Source organism: Nycticebus coucang, chromosome 1 (assembly GCF_027406575.1).
Source record: "Nycticebus coucang isolate mNycCou1 chromosome 1, mNycCou1.pri, whole genome shotgun sequence".
Taxonomy (NCBI): Eukaryota; Metazoa; Chordata; class Mammalia; order Primates; family Lorisidae; genus Nycticebus; species Nycticebus coucang.
This window is the reverse complement of record NC_069780.1, coordinates 47945173-47968149: the sequence shown is the minus strand read 5'-3', so window position 1 is coordinate 47968149 and position 22977 is coordinate 47945173. Positions and strand designations below refer to the sequence as shown.

Here is a 22977-nt window from a genome sequence, read left to right as displayed (position 1 = left end):
TACCCTGTCGCCCGGCTTGTGCAACCCCCAGCCGAGACGTAGGGTTTTGGCTCTCTGAGGGGACTCGGGGTGACTGCGTGTCGGGGTCCTCGGCCTGGGTGCCGGCAGCTTGAGTCCCCCAGTTTCCTGCCCGGTGCTACCGGCGCGTCCGTGCAGTCGTCATGGATCTGGTTTTAAACCGAACGGATTATTTACAGGTAAACCCAAGGGATGAGTCGGGCGCTCAGCTGGGTGAGTCCTGCTCCCTTGAGAGAATTCCTTCCTAACACTGACCTAAATCAGGGTCGCGGGAGCGGGTGTGGAGTCGAAGGAGTAGGCCTGGGTGCTGCCCTCGGGATCCCCCAGTCGCGGGCAGCCCCGCCTCGTCTGTGTGGATCCTCGAGGACTGGAAAAGAAGCCGCAAGCCCCCGCTGTTTGGTGCCTGCAGGGTCCTGAGGATGCTCCCGGCCTCTGGACGCGGTCAACTCCCGGATTCCTCCCCAGGGCTCTTCCCCGGCTCCTCCCCGTCTGCAAGCTGCCTGTGGGCCTCTAGCGCCTGAATCTCCATCTCTACCCGGAGCCTTCTCCCCAGCGCCAGAAACTTGTTCCCTCCTACTGTGAGCTGGGCCTCATGAGTCAGATCACAATAAAAGCGATGACAGCCGTTTACCTTATTCTAAGAGCTTAGCATACATACATGGTTAATCCTCTTAAGAATTTTCTTTTTTTTTTTTGTAGAGACAGAGTCTCACTTTATGGCCCTCTGTAGAGTGCCGTGGCTTCACACAGCTCACAGCAACCTCCAACTCCTGGGCTTAAGCGATTCTCTTGCCTCAGCCTCCTGAGTAGCTGGGACTACAGGCGCCCGCCACAACGCCCGGCTATTTTTTGGTTGCAGTTTGGCCGGGGCTGGGTTTGAACCCGCCACCCTCGGTATATGGGGCCGGCGCCTTACCGACTAAGCCACAGGCGCTGCCCCCTCTTAAGAATTTTCAAAGTAGGCAGCATTAGAAATGAGGATTCAAGGGCTTAAAGAAGGTAAATACTTTGCTTAATTGCTAAAAATTAAGAGTTACCGTTTGAATCAAAGTCTTGGACTCCAAATCTAGTGTTCTTTGTGTCACACCACGCTGCATTTAGGATTTTCTTTCAGTCCTAGAATTCTTACTCACCCAATTCCCCATCTCCTCCTTTTTCAGCCACCCCATTTTAGCTAATGGTACAATGGTTTGCCTAATTTTCCGCGAATTATTTGAGGTACTTCCCACCTTAATAATGTCCAACTAGTCATCACAACGTGCTGTTTTTATCTCTTAAATCTCTCTTTCTTTTTTTTTTTTTTTTGAGACAGAGTTTCACTTTGTCACCCTTGGTAGAGTGCTATGGCATCATAGCTCACAGCAAACTCAAACTCTTGGTCTCAAGCAATTCTCTTGCCTCAGCCTCCAGAGTAGCTGGGACTACAGGGGCTGCCACAACACCCAGCTGTTTTTAGAGACGGGGTCTCCACTCTTGCTCCGGCTGGTCTCCAACCTGTGAGCTCAGGACAATCCACCCGTCTCTGCCTCCCAGAGTGCTGGGATTACAGATGTGAGCCAGTGTGCCTGGCCACTATCTCTTGAATTTGTACCGGTTTCCTCCATCTCTGTTACCCTCAGTTTGAGTTTTCATCTTCTCTTGCTTAAATAATAGAAGTAGCTTCTTCGTTAGGCTTCTGGCCACCAGCTTAACCTTTTTACAAGCTATCTTTCAAATCATTTGCTAGATTGATGTTTCAAAAATATAGATCTAGGGCAGCGCCTGTGGCTTAATGGAGTAGGGCACCGGCCCCATATGCTGGAGGTGGCGGGTTCAAATCCAGCCCCAGCCAAAAACTGCAAAAAACAAACAAACAAACAAACAAAAAATATATATGGACAGATTACTTTAAATTTTAATACTACTACCTAGAATGTAGAATAAAATCATATATCTATATTATATGCTGGTTCTTTTTTTTTTATTGTTAAATCATAGCTGTGTACATTAGTGCAATCGCCTGTACCCATTCTAAGATGGTAGGTGTGGCCCAACCCATTCTACAGTGGTAGGTGTGGCCCAACCCATTACCCTCCCTCTACTTAAACCTCCCCCCTCCCTTCCCCTTCCTTGGCCCTTTCCCCATAGTCTTGTGCTATAGGTGGGTCATAGTCTTCATGTGAAAGCTATAATTTAGCTTCATAGTAGGGCTGAGTACATTGGATACTTTTTCTTCCATTCCTGAGATACTTTGCTAAGAAGAATATGTTCCAGCTCCATCCATGTAAACATGAAAGAGGTAAAGTCTCCATCTTTCTTTAAGGCTGCATAGTATTCCATGGTATACATGTACCACAATTTGCTAGTCCATTTGTGGATCGATGGGCACTTGGGCTTCTTCCATGACTTAGCAATTATGAATTGGGCTGCAATAAACATTCTGGTACAGATGTCTTTGTTATATTGTGACTTTTGGTCTTCTGGGTATAAACCTAGTAAAGGAATTACAGGATCGAATGGCAGGTCTATTTTTAGGTACTTAGTATTCTCCAAACATCCTTCCAGAAGGAATGTATTAGTGGATATTCCCACCAGCAGTATAGAAGTGTGCCCTTTCCTCCACATCCACGCCAACATTTCTGGTTTTGGGATTTTGTTATGTGGGCTACTCTTACTGGGGTTAGGTGATATCTCAGAGTAGTTTTGATTTGCATTTCTCTGATGATTAAGGATGATGAGCTTTTTTTCATGTGTTTGTAGATCTTGCGTGGGTCTTCTTTAGAGCAGTTTCTCTTCAAGTCCCTTGCTCACCCTGAGATGGGGTCACGTGTTCTTTTCTTGTTAATACGTTTGAGTTCTCTGTGGATGCTGGTTATTAGACTATATGCTGGTTCTTTCATGCTCTTTCTTTTTTTTGCCAACTTCTCTCCCATTATTTCCATCCTCCCTTAACTGTGACAGTTCCCTGCTGAATAAGCCACTCTGTTTTCATCCTATGTATCTTTTGTAAAATAATCTAGGGCGGTGCCTGTGGCTCAAAGGAGTAGGGCGCCAGCCCCATATGCTGGAGGTGGCGGGTTCAAACCCAGTCCTGGTCAAAAACTGCCAAAAAAAAAAAAAATCTAAATCATCAATTATAGTAGATGTTACTGACATTAGCGTGTTTGGTATTTTATTTATTTATTTCAAAGACAGGGCTCTGTTGTCCAGGCTGGAGTGCAGTGGTGCAAGTGCAGCTGACTGTTACCTTGAATTCCTAGCCTGAAGTAGTCCTCCTGTCTTGGTCTTCTGAGTAGCTGGGATTACAGGCATGTGCCACTACAACAGGCTAGTTTTTAAATTTTTTTTGTAGAGATAAGGTCTTGTTTATACTGTCCAGGCTGGTCTTGAACTCTTGGCCTAAAGTGATCCTCTTGCCTTAGCCTATCACAGTGCTGGGACTGTAGGTATGAGCCACCATGCTTGGTCAGCATGTATGAATATTTTTAGCAGAAATCTTCTATGTTGCATTTTTAATAACTGTAATCTATTTCTGAAGATTTTAAGTCACTTTATAAAACAACTGAATGAAGTTAGATAAAGAAGGCTTCTAGAAGTATTTTTTTCAAAACATACCTTACCAGTAATGTCATAACATTATTTTTGATGTGACAACTTTATAGGATAAATTATTGTAGAGACAGGGTTCTTGCTCTGTTGCCCAGGCTGAAGTGCAGTGGTGTAAAGCGCAGCTGACTGTTACCTTGAGTTCCTAGCCTCAACCAGTCCTTCTGTTTTGGTCTTCCGAGTAGCCTTTGACATGTTTTGTTAGAAAGTAAGTTCATAGGGCTGGGAGTAGTGGCTCACACCTAATCCCTGCACTCTGGGAGGCAGGGGTGGGTGGATTGCCTGAGCTTAGGTTCCAGACCAGCCTGAGCCAGAGCAAGACTTCACCTCTGAAAATAGCCAGGCCTTATGGCGGGTGCCAGTAGTCCCAGCTACGGTGGAGGCTGAGGCAAGAGAATCACTTAGCCCAAGAGGTAGAGGTTGCTGTGTGAGCTATGATGCCACAGCACTCTACCAAAGGTGACAAAGTGAGACTTTGTCTAAAAAAAAAAAGAGAAATTTATAGTCTGTATAGTCTGGATACTGTGGCTCATATCTGTAATATCAGTACCATGGTAGACTGAGGCAGGAGAATTGCTTGAGGTCAGCAGTTTGAGACAAGCCTAGGCAACACAGTGAGACTCCGTCTCTAAAAACTTTTTTTTGAGACGGAGTCTCACTATGTCGCCCTGGGTAGAGTGCTGTGGCATCACAGCTCACACATCCTCAAGCTCTTGGGCTTAAGCAATTCTCTTGCCTTAGCCTCCCAAGTAGCTGGAACTATAGGCAACTGCCACAATGCCCAGCTATTTTTTGGTTGGAGTTGTCATTGTTGTTTGGCAGGCTGGGGCTGGGTTCGAACTGCCAGCTCTGGTGTATGTGGCTGGTGTCCTAGCTGCTGAACTACAGGCACCAAGCCACTAAAAACTTTCTAAAAAAAAAAAGTTCATCACTGAACTGTTAATAGTTATGTCACTAATTTCAGTAAAAAAAAAAAATAAATAAAATAAATAAAGCTCACTATGACCTGCGTCTGCTGATCCTTTTAATGTGTGATATAATATGATAAATTAAATTCACTAGGTGGTTGGTGTTTTTTCTTAGGTGGGAGTGACCTCTCAGAAGACTATGAAGCTGCTTCCTGCCTCAAAACATAAAGCAACACAAAAGGTAATTGTATAGATTCTGATCGCTCCACTTTTCCCTAGGTCTAACAGAAAAGAGGCTCATATTATAAGTTATTCTTTTAAAAGTTGCTGTGGTTAAAATTGAAATTAATTTTTTAAAATTCGAACAGAAGTTGGAATATCGAGCGACATTTACAGGAATAATCTTGTACATTAAAACCATTATATACAGTTTGAATAACTGAAATAGCTTCCTAATTGAGCTTCTAGCTTCACCTCTGTCTAAGCCATCCTTCACATGACTTGCTAAATTGATGTTTTAAAAATACAAATCTAGACAGATTACTTTTAAACTTTAATACAATTTCCTGGAATGCAGAATACAATTTTTCCGTTAATAGTTTACTATGTGTATTTGTGTCTACCAGATTGTGTACATGGAAAAAGAAAGAAAAAAAACACAATAGGACATGGAGAAAATGCTTTCTTCAAACTTTACAATAGTTACAACTGAAATAAAATGCCTAGCAATAGGTTTAACCAAGGAAGTGAAAGACCTCTTTAATGAAAACGACAAAACACTGGTGAAAGAAATTAAACCAGATACAAAGGGAAAGATGTTCCATGCTCATGGATTAGAAGAATTAGTATTGTTAAAATGACCATGCTACCCAAAGAAATCTGTGTTTTCAATGTAATTCCTATCAAAATACCAATGACATTCTTCACAGAAATAGAAAACAAAAATCCTAAAATTTGTGTAGAACTGCAACAGACCTCTCCTGAGCAAAAAGAACAAAATGTCACACTACCAGGCCTCAAAATATACTGCAAGGCTATAGTAACCCAAATAGCATGGTTCTGACATAAAAAATTGACACACAGACCAATGGAACAGAATAAGGAACCTAGAAATCCACATATTTAGAGCCAACTGATTTTTGACAAAGAGGCTAAGAATACTCATTGGGGAAAGGACAGTTTCTGTAATAAATGGTGCTGGGAAAACTGGATATCCATATATCCATATACATAAGAGTGAAACTAGACTCCCTCTCAGTGAAACCAGACTCCCTCTCACCCTGTACAAAAATAAATTCAAAATGCATGAAATATCTGATATAAGATCTGAAGCAATAAAACTACTAGGAGAAAACATAAGGGAAATGATTCAGAATATTGGTCTGGGAAAAGATTTTGAGAACCTCGAACAGTCAGAAAAAGAAAAAATAAATTGGATTACATCAAACTAAAGACCTCTGCAAAGCATAGGAAACAATTAACAAAGTGAAAAAGATCTATAGAATGGGAGAAAATATTTGCAAAGTACTCATTTGACAGAGGATTACTATCCAGAATATATAAGGAACTCAGATATCTCAATGGCAAAAAAAGCAAATGATCTGATTAAAAAATGAGCAGGTGGGGCGGCACCTGTGGCTCAGTCGGTAAGGCGCCGGCCCCATATACCGAGGGTGGCGGGTTCAAACCCGGCCCCGGCTGAATTGCAACCAAAAAAATAGCCGGGCGTTGTGGCGGGAGCCTGTAGTCCCAGCTACTCGGGAGACTGAGGCAAAAGAATCACTTAAGCCCAGGAGTTGGAGGTTGCTGTGAGCTGTGTGATGCCACGGCACTCTACCCAGGGCCATAAAGTGAGACTCTGTCTCTACAAAAAAAAAAAGAGCAGGTGATCTGAATAGATATACAAATGGCCAACAAAAATATGAGAAAATGTCCAATATCAGTAATTATCAGGGAAATGCAAATAAAAACCACAACAAAGTGTTGGGCACGGTGGCTTATGCTGGTAATCTGGCACTTAGAGGCCAAGGTGAGAGGATCACCAGAGGTCAGAAGTTTGAGGCCAGCTTAGGCAACATAGCAAGACCCCCAACTCTACAAAATGTTAAAAAAAATTTTGTTTTTAAAATTCACTGAGGTGATAGCACATGCCTGTAGTCCTAGCTACTTGGGAAACTGAGGCAGAGCATTTCTTGAGCTCAAAAGTTCCATGTTGCATGGGCTATTATTGCACCACTGTGCTCTACCTTGTCTCTAAAAACAAAACAGGCTCGGTGCCTGTGGCTCAAGCAGCTAAGGCGCCAGCCACATACACCTGAGCTGGTGGGTTTGAATCCAGCCCTGGCCTGCAAAACAACAATGACAGGGCTGCAACCAAAAAATAGCTGGGCATTGTGACAGGCGCCTGTAGTCCTAGCTACTTGGGAGGTGGAGGCAGGAGAATTGCTTGAGCCCAGGATTTGGAGGTTACTATGAGCTGTGATGCCACTGCACTCTACCCAGGGCAACAGCTTGAGGCTCTGTCTCATAAATACATAAATAAATAAATAAATAAAAACAAAACAGGTTTGACCCTCGTAGCTCAGCGGCTGGGTGCCAGCCACATACACTGGAACGAGCAGGTTTGAATCCAACCCAGGCCTGCCAAACAACAATGACAACTACAACTAAAAAATAGCCGGGTGTTGTGGCAGGTGGGAGGCTGAGGCAAGAGAATCACTTAAGCCCAAGAGTATGAGGTTGCTGTGAGCTGTGATGCCACAGCACTCTACCCAGGGCAACAGCTTGAGACTCTGTCTCGAAAAAATAAAAAATAAAAACAAAACAAAATAAACACCACAATGAAGTATTGTTCAATAATGGCTATTATCAAAAAGGCAAAAAAAAAAAAAAACAGTAACAAATGATGGCATTGGCAAGGATGTGGAGAAAAGGAAACACTTTTGTACTGTTAGTGGGAATGGAACCTAGTATAACCACTATGGAGACCATTATGGAGGTTTCTCAAAAAAACTACAACTAGGCTTGGTGCCTGTCCCTCAGTGGCAGGGCACTAGCCACGTACACTGGAGCTGGTGGGTTTGAACCCAGCTCAGGCTTGCCAAACAAGGACAATTACAACAAAAAAATAGCCGGACATTGTGGTAGGTGCTTGTGGTCCCATCTACTTGGGAGGCTGAGGCAAGAGAAATGCTTAAGCCCCAGAGTTTGGGGATGTTGTGAGCTATGATGCCACAGCACTCTACCAAGGGCAACATACTGAGACTCTTATCTCAAAAAACAAACAAACCCCCTACAACTAGAACTACTATATGATCCAGCAAACTGACTCCTGAGCATTTACATCTTCACTCCTATGTTTACTGTAGTACTATTCACAATAGGGATAAGATGGAATCACTGAAGGCCAGGCGAGGTGACTCACTACTGTAATCCCAGCACTTTGGAAGGATGAGGCAGGTGGATTGCCTGAGCTCACAGGTTCAAGACCAGCCTGAGCCAGAGGGAGACCTCGTCTCTCAAAATAGGCGGGCGTTGTGGCAGACTCCTGTAGTCCCAGCTAGTTGGGAGGCTGAGGCAAGAGAATCACTTAAGCCCAGGAGTTTGTGTTTGCTGTGAGCTATGATGCTGTGGCACTCTACTGAGGGTGACAAAGTGAGACTGTCTCAAGGCTCGGGACCTGTATCCCAGTGGTTAGAGTGCGGGCCGCATGCACAGGGGCTGGTGGGTTGGAACCCAGCTGGGCTTGCTAAACAACAACAACTACAAAAAAAAAAAATAGCCAGGTGTTGTGGCGCACACCTGTAGTCCCAGCTACTTGGGAGGCTGAGGCAAGAGAATCACTTAAGCCCAAGAGTTTAAGGTTGCTGTGAGCTGTGATACCGAGAGCAGCATAATGAGACTCTGTCTCAAAAAAAAAAAAGATGGAATCACTATAGCTTTCCAACAGCAGATGAATGTATAAAGATAATATGGTCTATATACACAATAAAATACTACTAAGGAATAAAAACGCATGATACCCTGTTACCTGTATTATCGTGGATGGAACTAAAGTACTTTATGTTATGTGAAATAAGCCAAGAACAGAGAAGTTGAAATAGTGTATGTTTTCACTCAATCTGGAAGCTAAAAAAAGTTGATCTCATAGAAGCAAAATGTAAGATGGAGGATACCAGAGGCTGGAAAGGGTAGAAGGAAGGAAGGGATAAGGATATATTTGTTAAAGGTTACAAAATTGTAATGAGATAAAATAAGTTCTAGTGTTATATACTACTGTAGGGTCACTATAATTAACAATAATGTAAAGTTTCAAATAGTTAGGAGGATATAAACAATCACAACACAAAGAAATATTTGAGATCATTGATATGCTGATTACCCCAATCTAATCACATTAATTATATGTATCTAAACATCACTGTGTATTTCATAAATATATACAGTTGTTTGTCAATTAAAAATTAAAATTAAAGTGAAAAAAATTAAAAAGAAATTTTTTTATTGCCATTTATTCAGTCTACATGATCAGCACTTCTTGGTCTAAGGAACCTCTTAACACTTAAATTATTTGAGAATTTCAGAGAACTTTTGTTTAAGGAGGTTATCACTATGGATACTTAACTATGTTAAAATTAAAACTGAGAATATTATTTTATTGTAAAAAACACTCATTACATGTTTATGTAAATAATACATTTTTACTGTTTTTCAAGACAAAGAATTTAGTGAGAATAATGACATATTTTTTGCGCATTCTAGCATAAGCAAAGGCACATGGATTCTAATACCTGTTTCTTACATTCAGTCTGTTGTTATATATTGTTTTGTTTGAAATATATGAAGAAAATAAACTTACCCTGACAATATAATTGAAAATATGGAAGAGTATTTAAATAACTTTTCTAGATAATTATGACTCTGCCGATTTGATACTACACTAAACTTGATAAGTAGTATTTTCTTAAATGCTAGTTGCAGTGTGGAATCTGAAACCATATTGATGAACTTGCTTTGGTACATTAAAATCTATTGGTCTGTTTTTTCCCCATACATGATTTTATAGCATCCTGTAATGGCATTGGTCAAATGAGTTATGCATATTTTTCACATTATAGAATATTATTATAATAGTCTGTAGCAGTGGTCTCCAACCCTTTTTTGGCACTAGGGACTAGTTTCATAGATGACAATGTTTTTTGTTTTTTTTTTTTTGGTAGAGACAGAGTCTCACTTTATGGCCCTTGGTAGAGTGCCGTGGCCTCACACAGCTCACAGCAACCTCCAACTCCTGGGCCCAAGCGATTCTCTTGCCTCAGCCTCCCGAGTAGCTGGGACTACAGGCACCCGCCACAACGCCCAGCTATTTTTTGGTTGCAGTTTGGCCGGGGCCGGGTTTGAACCCGCCACCCTCGGTATATGGGGCCGGCGCCTTACCGACTGAGCCACAGGCGCCGCCCAGAAGACAATGTTTTCACAGATCATGGTGGGGAAGGATGGTTTTGGGATGATTCAAGCCCATTACATTTATCGCGTATTTTATTTCTATTATCATTACATTGTAATATATAATGAAATAATTACATAACTTAACATAATGCAGAATCCTTGGGATCCCTGAGCTTGTTTTCCTGCAACTAGATGGGGTCTTGGCGCTAGGTGGGCCTCAGTTCTACCTTAGATCATCATACATTAGGTTCTCATAAGACTTACATAACCTAGATGCCTTGCATGTGCCGTTTATAGTGGAGTTCATACTGCTGTGAGAATCTAATGCCATAGCTGATCTGACAGGAGGCAGAGCTCAGGTGGTGATGTGAGTGATACAGATGAAGCTTCCTTCGCTCGCCTGCTGCTCACTTCTTACTATGAGGCCTGGTTCCTAGCAGGCCCTGGATGGACGGATTACTGGTCTGCAATCCAGAGGTTGGGGACTGTAGTTCTATGGAATATCAAGTATATCATATTTATTCATTTCATTACTGATTGCATCAGAAAAGTTAAGTATTTCAAAGCTGTCATGTTCACAGAGGCAGATACTAGTCTTCCAAGGTACTAATTTTTAGTTGAAAGCTCAAATTTTATCAGCAAATAATGTCAGTTTTTCTTTTCTTTGAAGTGACAGGCTTCCTTCAGTTTTAAGAAAATGTCTATTAAATATACAAGTGTGGTATTCAGTTATTTTTTAATTCTTAAAAATGTTTCTTGAAAAAAGTGGTTAATTTAGCACTTAACTCAAATAATTACACAAGGGCTTTTTCTCAGGCCTGTTTTGGTGTGTAGCAGAAGTGCTTTATGCATACTTCCTAGTTTGTTACACTAAATATTAAAAAGATATGTACTCAGGGGTTGAGATTTAATAAAATTAGTAGTATTTATTGCTTCATCAAGGATATTCTTAAGTGAAATGATATTTTTTCTTTATTTTGAGACAGAATCAAGCTATCGCCCTGGGTAGAGTGCCATGGCGACATCATAGCTCACAGCAACCTCCAACTCTTGTGCTCAAGTGGTCCTTTTGCCTGAGGTTTTTGTATTTTTAGTAAGAGATGGGGACTGGCTCTGGCTCAGGCTGGTCTCGAACCCGTGAACTCAAGCAATCCACCTGCCTCAGCCTTGCAGAGTGATAGGATTATAGGCTTGAGCTTCCACACCTGTTTTTTCCTTTAGTCACAAGTGAAGATGAAGATTAAAGGGACTATTGGTATAGTTTGGTGTGATTTCTTTTGATTCTTGCCAGATGGTAGTAGTTTTACCCACCATTGCTTTTGCATCACCATCATAAATACCAACATGGTGAAAAGGAAAATATTTATGGTGATTAAAAAAATAGTTTTGAACTGGTAGATTCCTAAAATGGTCTCCTTGACCCCCTTCCTCCCACAGTAGTCCAGGGGATCACACTGTGAGAATCCCTGTTAATAGATTATCATTTTACAAATTACTGGAATAGCATATTGTCAAAAAATTGAAAATTTAATCTTATATATTTTTTCCATCTGAAAAATGGAAATACACTTTTTGAATATATATTGTTCTGTGGAGAGTATCCACACCTCTCATCAAATACACAAAGGGTTTTGTGATCCCTGTAGAAAGTTAAGGATCAAGGGCCCAAGAACATACTCTACGAAATTTTCAATATTTGAGACTTGTTTAATGTCCTAATATATGGTCAGTTTTCTAATGTTTTTGTGGTTGGAGAGAACAATTCTTGGGATTTGTGATTTATTAATTTATTAATATACACATACCCCCCTATATATGTATACATGCACACATATATACATATATGCATATATATTAGAAAAGGTAATTGTTTTTCTAATCTTTTGTTTACTTAATAATCCATTTCTGAGAAAGAAATGTTAAAATTTCCCTCTATAGTTCTTTCAAAATAATTCATTTGCTATATGTACTACATGTTGGTAATTGAAGCTGAGTGACAGATATATGAGAATTCATTATAATATTTTGTGTACTTTTTATATGTTAATTTTTTATTAAAAGGGTTAAAATTTATCAAATAGGTCAGTCACAACCTTATTTGATACTCTTTTTTTGAAAGATAATCTTAAAATGTTCTTATGCTCCAGTTAAGAAAATAAATTACTTCTTGGTCTTTTCCCTTCCCTTCCCTTCCCTTCTTCCCTTCTTCCTTTCATTTTTGAGACAGAATCTCATTTTGTCACCCTGGGTAGAATGCTGCGGCATCAGAGCTCACGGCAACCTCAAACTCTTGGGCTTAAGCAATCCTCTTGCCTCAGCATCCTGAGTAGCTGAGACTATAGGCATGCACCACTATGCCTGGCTAGTTTTTCTGTTTTTAGTGGAGATGGAGGTCTTGCTCTTGCTCAGGCTGGTTTCAGACTCCTCAGTTCAAGCTATCCACCTGCCTCAGCCTCCCAGATTCTTGGACTGTTTCTGCTCATATTTCCTTGTTCTGTTAACATTGTAGGAATGAAATATGTGGCCAAGTACTTTCTTAATGGCTCTTGATAGCTTTCTCTTTTGTCGTTTTCTTTGGAGGATCAGTTTTTGTGAGGGTGTCTTTTCTAGATTTTCTGATCTCTATTTTTATTGTCATAATTTCTATCCTGAGAAACTTGTTTTCCCCATGTATGCTTACCAGGGTACAGTAATAGTAATTTTAGATTCCCTTTAATCTGTTACAGGTGGTTATTGGAGATCAAGATGGGGTAGTTATGTGCTTTGGCATGAAGAAAGGAGAAGCAGTGGTAAGTACAGCTTTTTTAAGGGGAAAAATGGATTTCTAAAAAAGAGTACACTGTTAGTTTAAAAAAATTTTAAAATACAGGCAATGGAATATGGATTGTGAGGGAAGTAGTTACATGAAGTATGAGGGTGCAGGCAGCACACGAGTCATTTGCTGCCTAGTCATAACACACCTTTGACAGGCTATGGTGGTATATTAGTTTTTTTATGTTATGTAACATATTACCTCAAATTTAGGCACTTAAAACAGCAGGCATCTATTACCTGAGAGTTTCTGTAGTTTAGGAGTCTGGGCTCAAGGTCTTACATGGCTATAATTTAGGTGTCTGCTAGGCTATATTCCTTTCTAGAGCACAGGGTTCTTTTCTATACTTGTAGTTTGTTGTCAGAAATCATCAGCTGCTGGTGTAGGACTGAGGCAGAACTCAAGTGTTTATTGCCATCTGTAAGCTAGGGGCTGCTCTCAGCTTCTTGAGGCCTCAACAGTTTCTTGCTATATGGTCCTCTCATAGTCGTTTTCATAACAGGGGTAACTAACTTCTTCAAAGCCAGCAGGAAAATCTCTCTAATCTTCTAAGATGGAGTCTTATACAGTATAATGTAATCATGGAAGCGTCTATCCCATCACTTTCACGGCTTAATGTACCCTAATCAAAAAGTGATTACTGCTGCAACAGGATATAGTTTACAAGTGGTGGGTCTAAGATGTGAACTCTAATATTCATTGTATATTATATAGAATTTAGAAAAAGATGAACAGTAAAAACTACATGGTGTCCCAAAGCTAGCCATACATAGGGAAAAATAAAAATTGTAGCTAAATGTACCTTTATTTACAAAATATCATTACAAAATTTGACAAAAATATTTCTTTACATGTTGATATGTAAATATAAAAAATATAAAGTATAATATAAAATTTAATATGAGTTTGTTAGTTTTCCCATGTATGGTAACCTTTGGGACATCTAGTACTAGAAACCTAATGTTTACATTATTCATATATTTTTTTCAGACATTTTATACTCTGTATAATGTCTTTGCTGGGGAGAGTGAAAGAAACTAGTACAAATAATAAAATGGAAAATAACCAGGAAAAAAATTAATGATTAGAATGTTGTTGGCTGGGTGTGGTGGCTTATGCCTGTAATCCTAGCACTCTGGGAGGTTGGGGTGGGTGGATTGCTTGAGCTCAGGAGTTTGAGACCGGCCTGAGCAAGAGAGAAACCCCATCTTTACTAAAATTATAGAAAAATTAGCCGGGTGTTGTGGTGGATGGGCGCCTATAGTCCCAGCTACTTGGAAGGCTGAGGCAAGAGAATTTCTTTCTTTTTTTTTTTTTTTTTTTGAGACAGAGTCTCACTTTGTTGCCCTCGGTAGAGTGCCACAGCGTCACAGCTCACAGCAATCTCAAACTCTTGGGCTTAAGCAGTTATCTTGCCTCAGCCTCCCAAGTAGCTGGGATGATAGACAACTGCCACAATGCCTGGCTATTTTTTTGTTGTAGTTGTCATTATTGTTTAGCAGGCCCGGGCTGGCTTCGAACCTGTCAGCCCCTGTGTATGTGGCCGGTGCTCTAACCGCTGAGCTACAGATGCTGAGTCTCAAGAGGATTTCTTGAGTTCAAGAGTTTGAGGTTGCTGTAAGCTATGATGACCCCCGTGACACTCTTCCCAGGGTCACAAAGTTTGGGAGGATCGCTTGAGGCTTGGAATGCAAGACCAACATAGTGAGAGGCTGTCTGTATAAAATATTTTAAAAAATTAGCCAAGCATGGTGGTATATACCTGTAGTTCTACCTACTGGGTAGGCTGAACCAGAGGATTGTTTGAGCCCAGGAGTTTGAGGCTGTGGTGAGCCATGATCTTGCCACTGCAGTCTAGCTGAGACAACAGAGCAAGACTCTGTCTCGATTAAAAAAAAAAAAATGTTTTCAGTTAAATAAAGAAATATGATTATGGGTATTAAGTTATACATTCACATTTTCAGTAAATTCTATATCCTTTACTACTAAAATTTATTAACATAAAAATTGTAAAGAAGCCAGGGAAGATTAGTTTTAAAAAGATGATTGAGGCGGTGCCTGTGGCTCAAGGAGTAGGGCGCCGGTCCCATATGCCGGAGGTGGCAGGTTCAAACCTAGCCCCGGCCAAAAACCAAAAAAAAAAAAGATGATTGAAATGTAAAAACATATTCATTGGCTCTAAACAATTTACCAAGTGCATTTTCTTGTTGATGAAAGTATTCTTTAAGCTGGTGCTTCTATGTTAATATTTATAGGAACCAACTGGAGAATCTTATTAAAATTCAGATTCTTATTCAGATCATGAGACTAAGCCTTAGATTTTGCGTTTTTAATAAATTTAGTGATATTAATGTTGCCAATTAGTGAACCTTACTTTGATTTGCAAGCATTTAGACTTTTAATTAATGATGTAATAAAAGTACTTATGGGAATAGTCCAAAGTTTAAGGATATTTAGTAAAAAATCTAAAACCCACTAAATAGATTATCTAAAATTGTTTCTGTATAGAACTGTAATATTTTGCAAGTTTAAAATCATAACATTTTCTATAAAATGTTTACAATAAAATAATTTGTGTAATATTTTCCCAAATGATTTTTACAGGCAGTGTTCAAGACTTTACCAGGGCAGAAGATTGCAAGGCTGGAACTAGGAGGGGTCCTGAACACACCTCAGGAAAGAATTTTTATTGCTGCCGGATCTGAGATTAGAGGCTTCACAAAGAGAGGGAAACAATTTCTCTCTTTTGAAACAAATCTCACTGAAAGTATTAAAGCCATGTATGTTTTTTAAATTTTTATATATTTATAATATTTTGAATAAATGTAGGGCACCTGATTAAGTTATTATATCTTAATAGGTTTTCTAGAAAATAAAATTGATTAAAGGTGTTAGAAACTAAGTTTGACCTAGAATCAATATAAAGTTGATTGGTTGTTGAAATGTTTTCTTTTTAAGAACCTTATAGTATTTACATACTCGTTTTTGACTACTTGGTTCAGCTATGATTCATGATCAGTGTATAGAGAAAAAATTGAGTGAAATCTTTAGGTATTTAGGTTCATATTCCTTGGCTCTTTGGTAGTTCTGGTTTTGAGGTAGCATCATTATGTTAAAAAGCTGGCTGTCAAAAGTTGAAGACTACCAATAGTGTATAATTTCAGGTGAATCAGGTAAGACTCAAGGAGAAAAATAGCTCGCTTAATGGCTTCCTGGTATACAGGTCATTACAAAAGTTTTGAGATACACAAAAATCAGAAAATGTAAAATCTTGGCAGATGGAGACAAATGAAGCCTGCCCAGCAAGTTGAAACTTGCATAGGTGAATCAGAAAGGATGCGTCGACTATGTTTCTTGGAAGTGAAGTAATGGAACATAACACAGTCTATCTCAAAACTTTCGTGGTGACCCACATATGTGAAATTTTACAATTAAAATTTTAGTTTTTGAACTATGGGGAGCTGTAAAGGGCTTTAAAATTCATTTAATCCTTGTCCTCAAACTTGCTATTTAGCAGAATCCCTTGGGATGCTTAAACACTTGATTTCTTATTCCATTTTCTCGTATCTACTGAATTGGAAAAATCAAGAGTGCTTTTGTTTGTTTGTTTTTATTTATTTATTTTTTTGTTTTATCTTATTTATTTTTACAATTTTAGAGTATTACTGGTTTACATACGTTTTGGTTACATAGTTTATTTTATACATTTCAGGTCAAAGTTATAAGAATGCCCTTCATACAGAATGTGTTCCTTATACCCATTATGTGTGATTAACCCACCCCTGCCTCCCCCCTTCCACCTACTGGATTCCTGTTGAGCTTTACTTCCTTATGTAAATCAACACATGAGTGTTGATTCACTAGTTCCAATTTAGAATTGAATGCTTGGTTTTTCATTCTTGCAATACTTCACTTAGAAGGGTGGTCTCCAGTTCCAACTAGGTTGTTACAAAAGATAGTATATAACCATTTATTTATTCTTTTTTTATTGTTTGGGTTTCCTTGAGGGTACAACGAATTAGGTTACGTTGATTGCATTTGTTAGGTGAAGTCTCTTTTTTTTTTTTTTATTGTTGGGGATTCATTGAGGGTACAATAAGCCAGGTTACACTGATTGCAATTGTTAGGCAAAGTTCCTCCTGCAATCATGTCTTGCCCCCATAAAGTGTGACACACACCAAGGCCCCACCCCCCTTGTTTTTAAAATTCTTTATTTGACTATGATGCAGCCATGTTGTACACAGGGGTGTCCAACCTTTTTTGTTCTCTGTTGCACTTTGGAATAATTAGAGTTGTCTTGGGCCACACATTAAATACTTTGGAAACACATAGACACTAATGAAACATAAACATAAGTTAAACACTAATGAAAGCTGATTAGCAAAAAAAGGTCTGTGCATACTTTTAATGATACCCCAAACCACAGATAAACAAAAATAGTCCTCACAAAAAAGGCATATAGCCCCAAAGGCCGCAGGTTGGACACCCCTGTAAGCACTAGACTCCTGGATTTGGAAACTACTGATTTAGTCTGGTGTTCGGTATAATGCATAGCACATCTGGTGTTTGGGCTGTAAAACTTCGGCTTGTGTAGATTAAATAAGAATTAATGGCAAGTGAAAGTATATAATTTCAAGTGGTTTAATAAGAATGGGACACTTTTGAAATACTCTTTTTTTTTTTTGAGACAGAGTCTCACTGTGTTGCCCTTGCTAGAGTACCGTGGCGTCATAGGTCACAGCAACTTCAAACTCTTGGGCTCAAGCAATTCTTTTGCCTCAGCCTCCCAAGTAGCTGGGACTATAGTTCCCAGCACAACACCCAGCTATTGTTTTTGTTGCAGTTGTCACTGTTGTTAGCTGGCCCGGGTCGGGTTTGAACCTGCTACCCTCTGTGCATGTGTCTGGCACCGTAACCACTGCGGTACTGGCGCCGAGCCTTGACATACTCTTGTAGATAACATGGCCAATGATAATTGTGAAATACTAAAATCTCAGTAATATGTTCAATATGTACCCTATATGCAGAGAGGCATGTGAATAGTGGCATGAAGAATTTAAGGAGCTTCCCAGTAATAGTTTCTTTGACCAGTTTCTTAAATGTTTTTATTGGAGTGCAGGGGTAGGATAGAAAATTTATTTACTCCATTTTTGAGAATTGATTTTCAGAATCCCCACATTAAAAGTTTTACAGGAAAACAAAGTTTATAACTTGAAAATACTGAGTAAGGAAATTGACCACTTGTAACATTGGTCACCACATATCTTTCCCTGCCATCTGTCCCTACACTTATCAACAGAAGTGATTGTGAATAGTACTTTGGCTAATATAATGCAAATTTAATGCAGATTTATTCGCAGTGGAATTGCAAATCTTGAAAAAGATACAGAATTTTATAAGAATTGATAAAAATGGTATTAAGAAAACTATACAATCATATGCAGAACCACAAAGTGAGACCACTTAATAACTGAGGAGAAATATCCACTGAAAAATCATAAGATAAGCTCTTCAAAGAATAGCTTTAATATCAAAAAATTTTTAAATAGACCTTGGAAGTAGAGGAATAGATGACACCTTCAAATAAAAATTATCCTTTTTTTGATCATATGGTGATAGAACTCTAGAAGTGAATGATACATTATACTCGTATATAACTTGTCAAAAAATGTCAGCTTCCCCAAGTGAAAACTTGATTCAGTCTAAGAATTAGAAAATAGCTGTGTACTGCCTAAATTTTGTCAAATATGTAATAATTTGAAATGAACTTGATTTCACTTTTTTCAAGATAAAGTTCTAATAAAATCATGTTTTCTATTGCTTGCCATGTAATTTGAGGTAGATTCACTTTGAATAGACTTTTCCAGGCAATTTAGTGTGATTCTAAGAAAGCTAATTCTAAGCCAGGCTTAGTGGCACATACCTGTAGGCCCAGGTGTGTGGGAAGCTAAGGCAGGAGGTTCACTAGTACAACATAGGGAGACCCCTGTCTCAAAAACAAACAAAAAAAGAGAAGCTAACTCTAGAGTTTGTGCCATTAGGCAAGTTACTTACCATTATTCACCTATAAAAAGTAATAATGGTCCCTGCTTTATAGGGTTGTGAAGATTAATTTAGCTAATACATCTAAATCACTTAGGACACTATTTGGCACATAGTGTACAAAAATGTTACTTTTTGACAGTGTCTTCAGATATAGACAATTAAATTATCATTATCTTTTTTTTTTTTTTTTTTGAGACAGAGTTTTACTTTCTTGCCCTTGGTAGAGTGACGTGGCATCACAGCTCTCAGCAACCTCAAAGTCATGGGCTCAAGAGATACTCCTGCCTCAGCCTCCGGAGTAGCTGGGAGCACAACATCTGCTGGTTTTCTTTCTTTTTTTTTTTTTTTTTTGAGAGACGGGGGTCTCACTCTTGCTTACACTGGTCTCTAACTTGTGAGCTGAAGTGATCCACTGGCCTCAGCCTCCCAGAGTGCTGGGATTATAAGCATGAGTCGCACCTGGCCTTAAATTATCATTGTTTTCGGTTTTCTGAGCTCATCTTTTACTGAGAAGCTGAAGGCCTTAAGATCCCCTTATTTTCAGCTTTCAGAATAGAAAACAATGTTGAATGAAAAACGTTTGAAATTAAGTAGGAGAAATGAGAATAATTTGTGTTCTCTCAATCTGTGATACAATGATAGTAAACTAAGTAAATAAACCTTTGATTTCATTTCTTTTAGAAATATTCTTGAGTTACTTGTGCTTACTTTCAGAAATATGGTTGCTTTAAATTGCTATTCTAATGTTCTCAGGCACATATCTGGCTCAGACCTCTTTCTCAGTGCAAGTTACATCTACAATCATTATTGTGACTGCAAAGACCAGCATTATTACCTTTGTGGGGATAAAATAAATGATGTCATCTGCCTTCCAGTGGAAAGATTACCTCGTATTGTACCAATATTGGCGTGTCAAGACAGAGTGCTCAGAGTTTTGCAGGTTGCTGTTATTTGCATTTTTATATTTTCTAACAATTTATGTAATGAATATTGGTAAATGTTTATGTATTTGAGATAAATTACTTTAGTGATTGCTACTTTAAGTGTCCTACATAAAATTGTATCTGGGAAAATGTTTTAAATAATTTAAATGATATGGTAATATTTTTAATTGAATCAAATGTTGAAATCTTTCCCAAGTTTTTAGAGAGACATATATGGAAGGAAAAGAAAACATACTTTCCCTATTCACATTTTCTGAGCTAGTACAATCAGAATGGAATACTTTTGCTACAGAGAAGCTTTTCTAACCTTTTAATGTTTTGTTTCGTTTTGGTTTTCTTCCTCCATTACTCTGCTCTTCCTCAACAAATCAAATTAAAGGAAGAATTTGGGTTGAAGAAAGGATGTTCTATGAGGGTCCAAAAAATTTCCAGCCATATAGTATGAAAAATAGTATTAACAATGGCTGTATAATTTCTGGACAGCCCTTGATAACTTGAGTTGATCCAGAATTTTTGACAATATGTAGAATAAAGTAAACACTCAATAAATATTTGTTGGACAAGAAAATGAGTGATGGGGAAAAATACCATTTTGCTGTCCTTGTATTTCTAGTAAAAACCATGATTGGCTAAAACTGTCAATAGTAACAACAGTCTATGTCTTATTGAGAGTGGGTTTCAATAAAATACATACAACTGAGTATATGTAAATAGCATATACTATGTAGATTAACTAGATCAGAAACTTTGGCTGATAATAGTTGGTGTAATTGATCAAAAAAGTTAGCTATGAAGTCCATGCCACCACAGGATATCTCACTCTTTGGAATTTCAGTCAGATGACCATTTCTTGGCATCAACTCTTTTGTAGAATGAGAAATGTAGTAAGATTTTTTCATCCCAGTCTGAGCAACAAAGTAATACTTGAGATTTAATCTAGAGGTATGAATAATTAATTTCTCCTATTAGCCTATGCTTTCAAATCTGAGTTATTTGAACATGGCTTTTAATAGGAGCTGGCTAGTATACAATTAGTAATTGATTTGGCTTAACTCTAGGATTCTGTTTTAATAAGAGATCTGTATGCTTATTGCTTTTAAAAATATCACTAAGGACTTATAGAAAGTAGAGTTGAAGTCTTTCCCTGTGCCCTGCACACTTCTCCCCTACTCCCCATATGCCTTGTAGGCAATCATTATCATAGGTTATGTCTCAATAGTTTTATGTATATTTTGTATTTATATAGTTACTTGTAGATAATCTATAAATTTTAAAATGGCCTTTTTTTTGAGCTAGTGTCTTACTCTGTTGTCTAGGCTGGGAGTACCATGGCATTAGCCTATCTAACAACAACCTCAAACTTCTGAGTTCAGGTGATCCTTCTGCCTCAGCCTCCTCAGTACCTGGGACTACAGGCAATCCCCCCTCCCCCCAGGACACCTGGCTTATTTTTCTGTTTTTTAGAGACAAGGTCTTACTCTTGCCCAGGCTGGTCTCAAACTCCTAAGCTCAAGTGATCCACCTACCTTGGCCTCCAAAGAGTGCTAGGATTATAGCCATGAACTACCACACCCAGGCTTAAAATGGTATTTTAAATAAAAGATAAATATTTTTAAATATTTAGATATATTTACTATAATTTTGCAAATTGTGTTTTCATTGAATATATACCATAGATACGTTAGTATGTGTATTACCTCTTTTTTTTTTTTTCTTATAGAGATGAAGTCTTGCTATGTTGCCCAGGCTAGTCTTGAACTCCTGGTTTCAAGTAATCCTCTTGGCTCAGCCTCCCAAAATGTTGGGATTATAGGCATGAGCCATGACACCTGGACAGCACTTTTATTCTAAATGTTATTAAGAATATTGATGTTATTCATGAATGCCTGTATTATTTTAAATATGTATTCTTTTTCAGTTTTTAAATACTTGTTCTCCTTCAGGGATCTGATGTGATGTATGAAATTGAAGTTCCTGGCCCACCTACTGTCTTAGCATTACACAATGGAAATGGCGGTAATCAAGATTTCATTTTTCACAGTCAACTAGGTGTTGATAAAAAACATTAAGTGAAAATGGGAAAATGTAGAAAGGACATGAACTGAGTCAGTTTTCTTCTGATAACTTGCCAGTAGCTAATGGTAATAAGTTATCAAACTTCAATTTTTATTTCTTCTTCTTGAAATTAGATGATGGAGAAGGGTCTTATCTCTTATGGTTATAAAATTCTGTGACTATATAGCCATGCTCCCCAATTAAGTTTTCTATCCTTTTTACAATACCTTTAAAACTCATATTTTTATGTTAAAATATTTTAATTTTAAAGATACTATGAATTGTGAAATAAATATGTTGACTTTAATTATAACTAGGTGATTCTGGAGAAGATCTTTTGTTTGGAACATCAGATGGAAAACTGGGGCTTATTCAGATCACTACATCGAAACCAGTACACAAGTGGGAAATTCGAAATGAGAAAAAGAGGGGAGGTATGCTTTTGATGTAGTGCAGACTCTGAAATGTCTATGATTCTTAAATAAAGTATCTTAGGTTATATACTTCATTCTGTTATATTTGTTTATATAGCATACTTAGCAATTCACAGAGCCCACTTCAGATTTATCTACTATTTTATTTATCAGATCTGCTGTTGGCAGTTTTTTAAAAGCAAGAAATACTTATAGTAATTTGGGATAGATAGGTTTTATAAGGTTCCCCATTCTATACTAAAATCCATTTTTAATTGTCTGGAGTGTAGAATTAATTGGAATCTGGGAGTTTTTGGTATGAAGCAAAGAAGTATAGTGAGTCAGGGAATATTCCTATTTCCTGTTTTTTTGTTTGTTTTTTTGAGACAGTCACCTTGCGTAGAGTGCTGTGGCATCATAGCTCATAGCAACCTCCAACTCTTGGGCTCAAGCAAGCAAGCCTCTTGCCTCAGTTTTTCTATTTTTAGTAGAGAAAGGGTTTTGCCCTTGCTCAGACTGGTCTTGAACTCCTGAACTCAAGCAATCCACCTGCCTGGGCCTCCCAGAGTGCTAGGATTACAGGCGTGAGCCACCCCGCATAACCAATATTCCTGTTTTCTAAGGAATGTGTTCCTTTCTCAGGGGACTTTCTAACTGACTTGTTCGTTAGTAAGATAACTATATGTACAGGATGTTTAGTCATATAACTGTTTATTCTTTCAACAAATACATGTTAGGGCAGACAGAGT

At 38.5% G+C, this 22977-nt stretch overlaps 1 protein-coding gene across 2 annotated transcripts in view; it reads left to right on the top strand.

The window, feature by feature from the left end:
• BBS7 (Bardet-Biedl syndrome 7) overlaps positions 1 to 22977 on the top strand; it is a 56724-nt gene continuing 33747 nt past the window's right edge. For both annotated transcript variants that reach the window (XR_008376485.1, XM_053573757.1), the window contains exons 1-7: positions 1 to 197; positions 4687 to 4752; positions 12686 to 12748; positions 15376 to 15551; positions 19570 to 19756; positions 21704 to 21776; positions 22133 to 22249. Coding sequence is in view for 1 of the 2 variants with exons in the window: in XM_053573757.1 (XP_053429732.1) it covers positions 162 to 197; positions 4687 to 4752; positions 12686 to 12748; positions 15376 to 15551; positions 19570 to 19756; positions 21704 to 21776; positions 22133 to 22249 (718 nt within the window). In the remaining variant the exon portion in view is untranslated. The remainder of the gene's footprint in view (positions 198 to 4686; positions 4753 to 12685; positions 12749 to 15375; positions 15552 to 19569; positions 19757 to 21703; positions 21777 to 22132; positions 22250 to 22977) is intronic.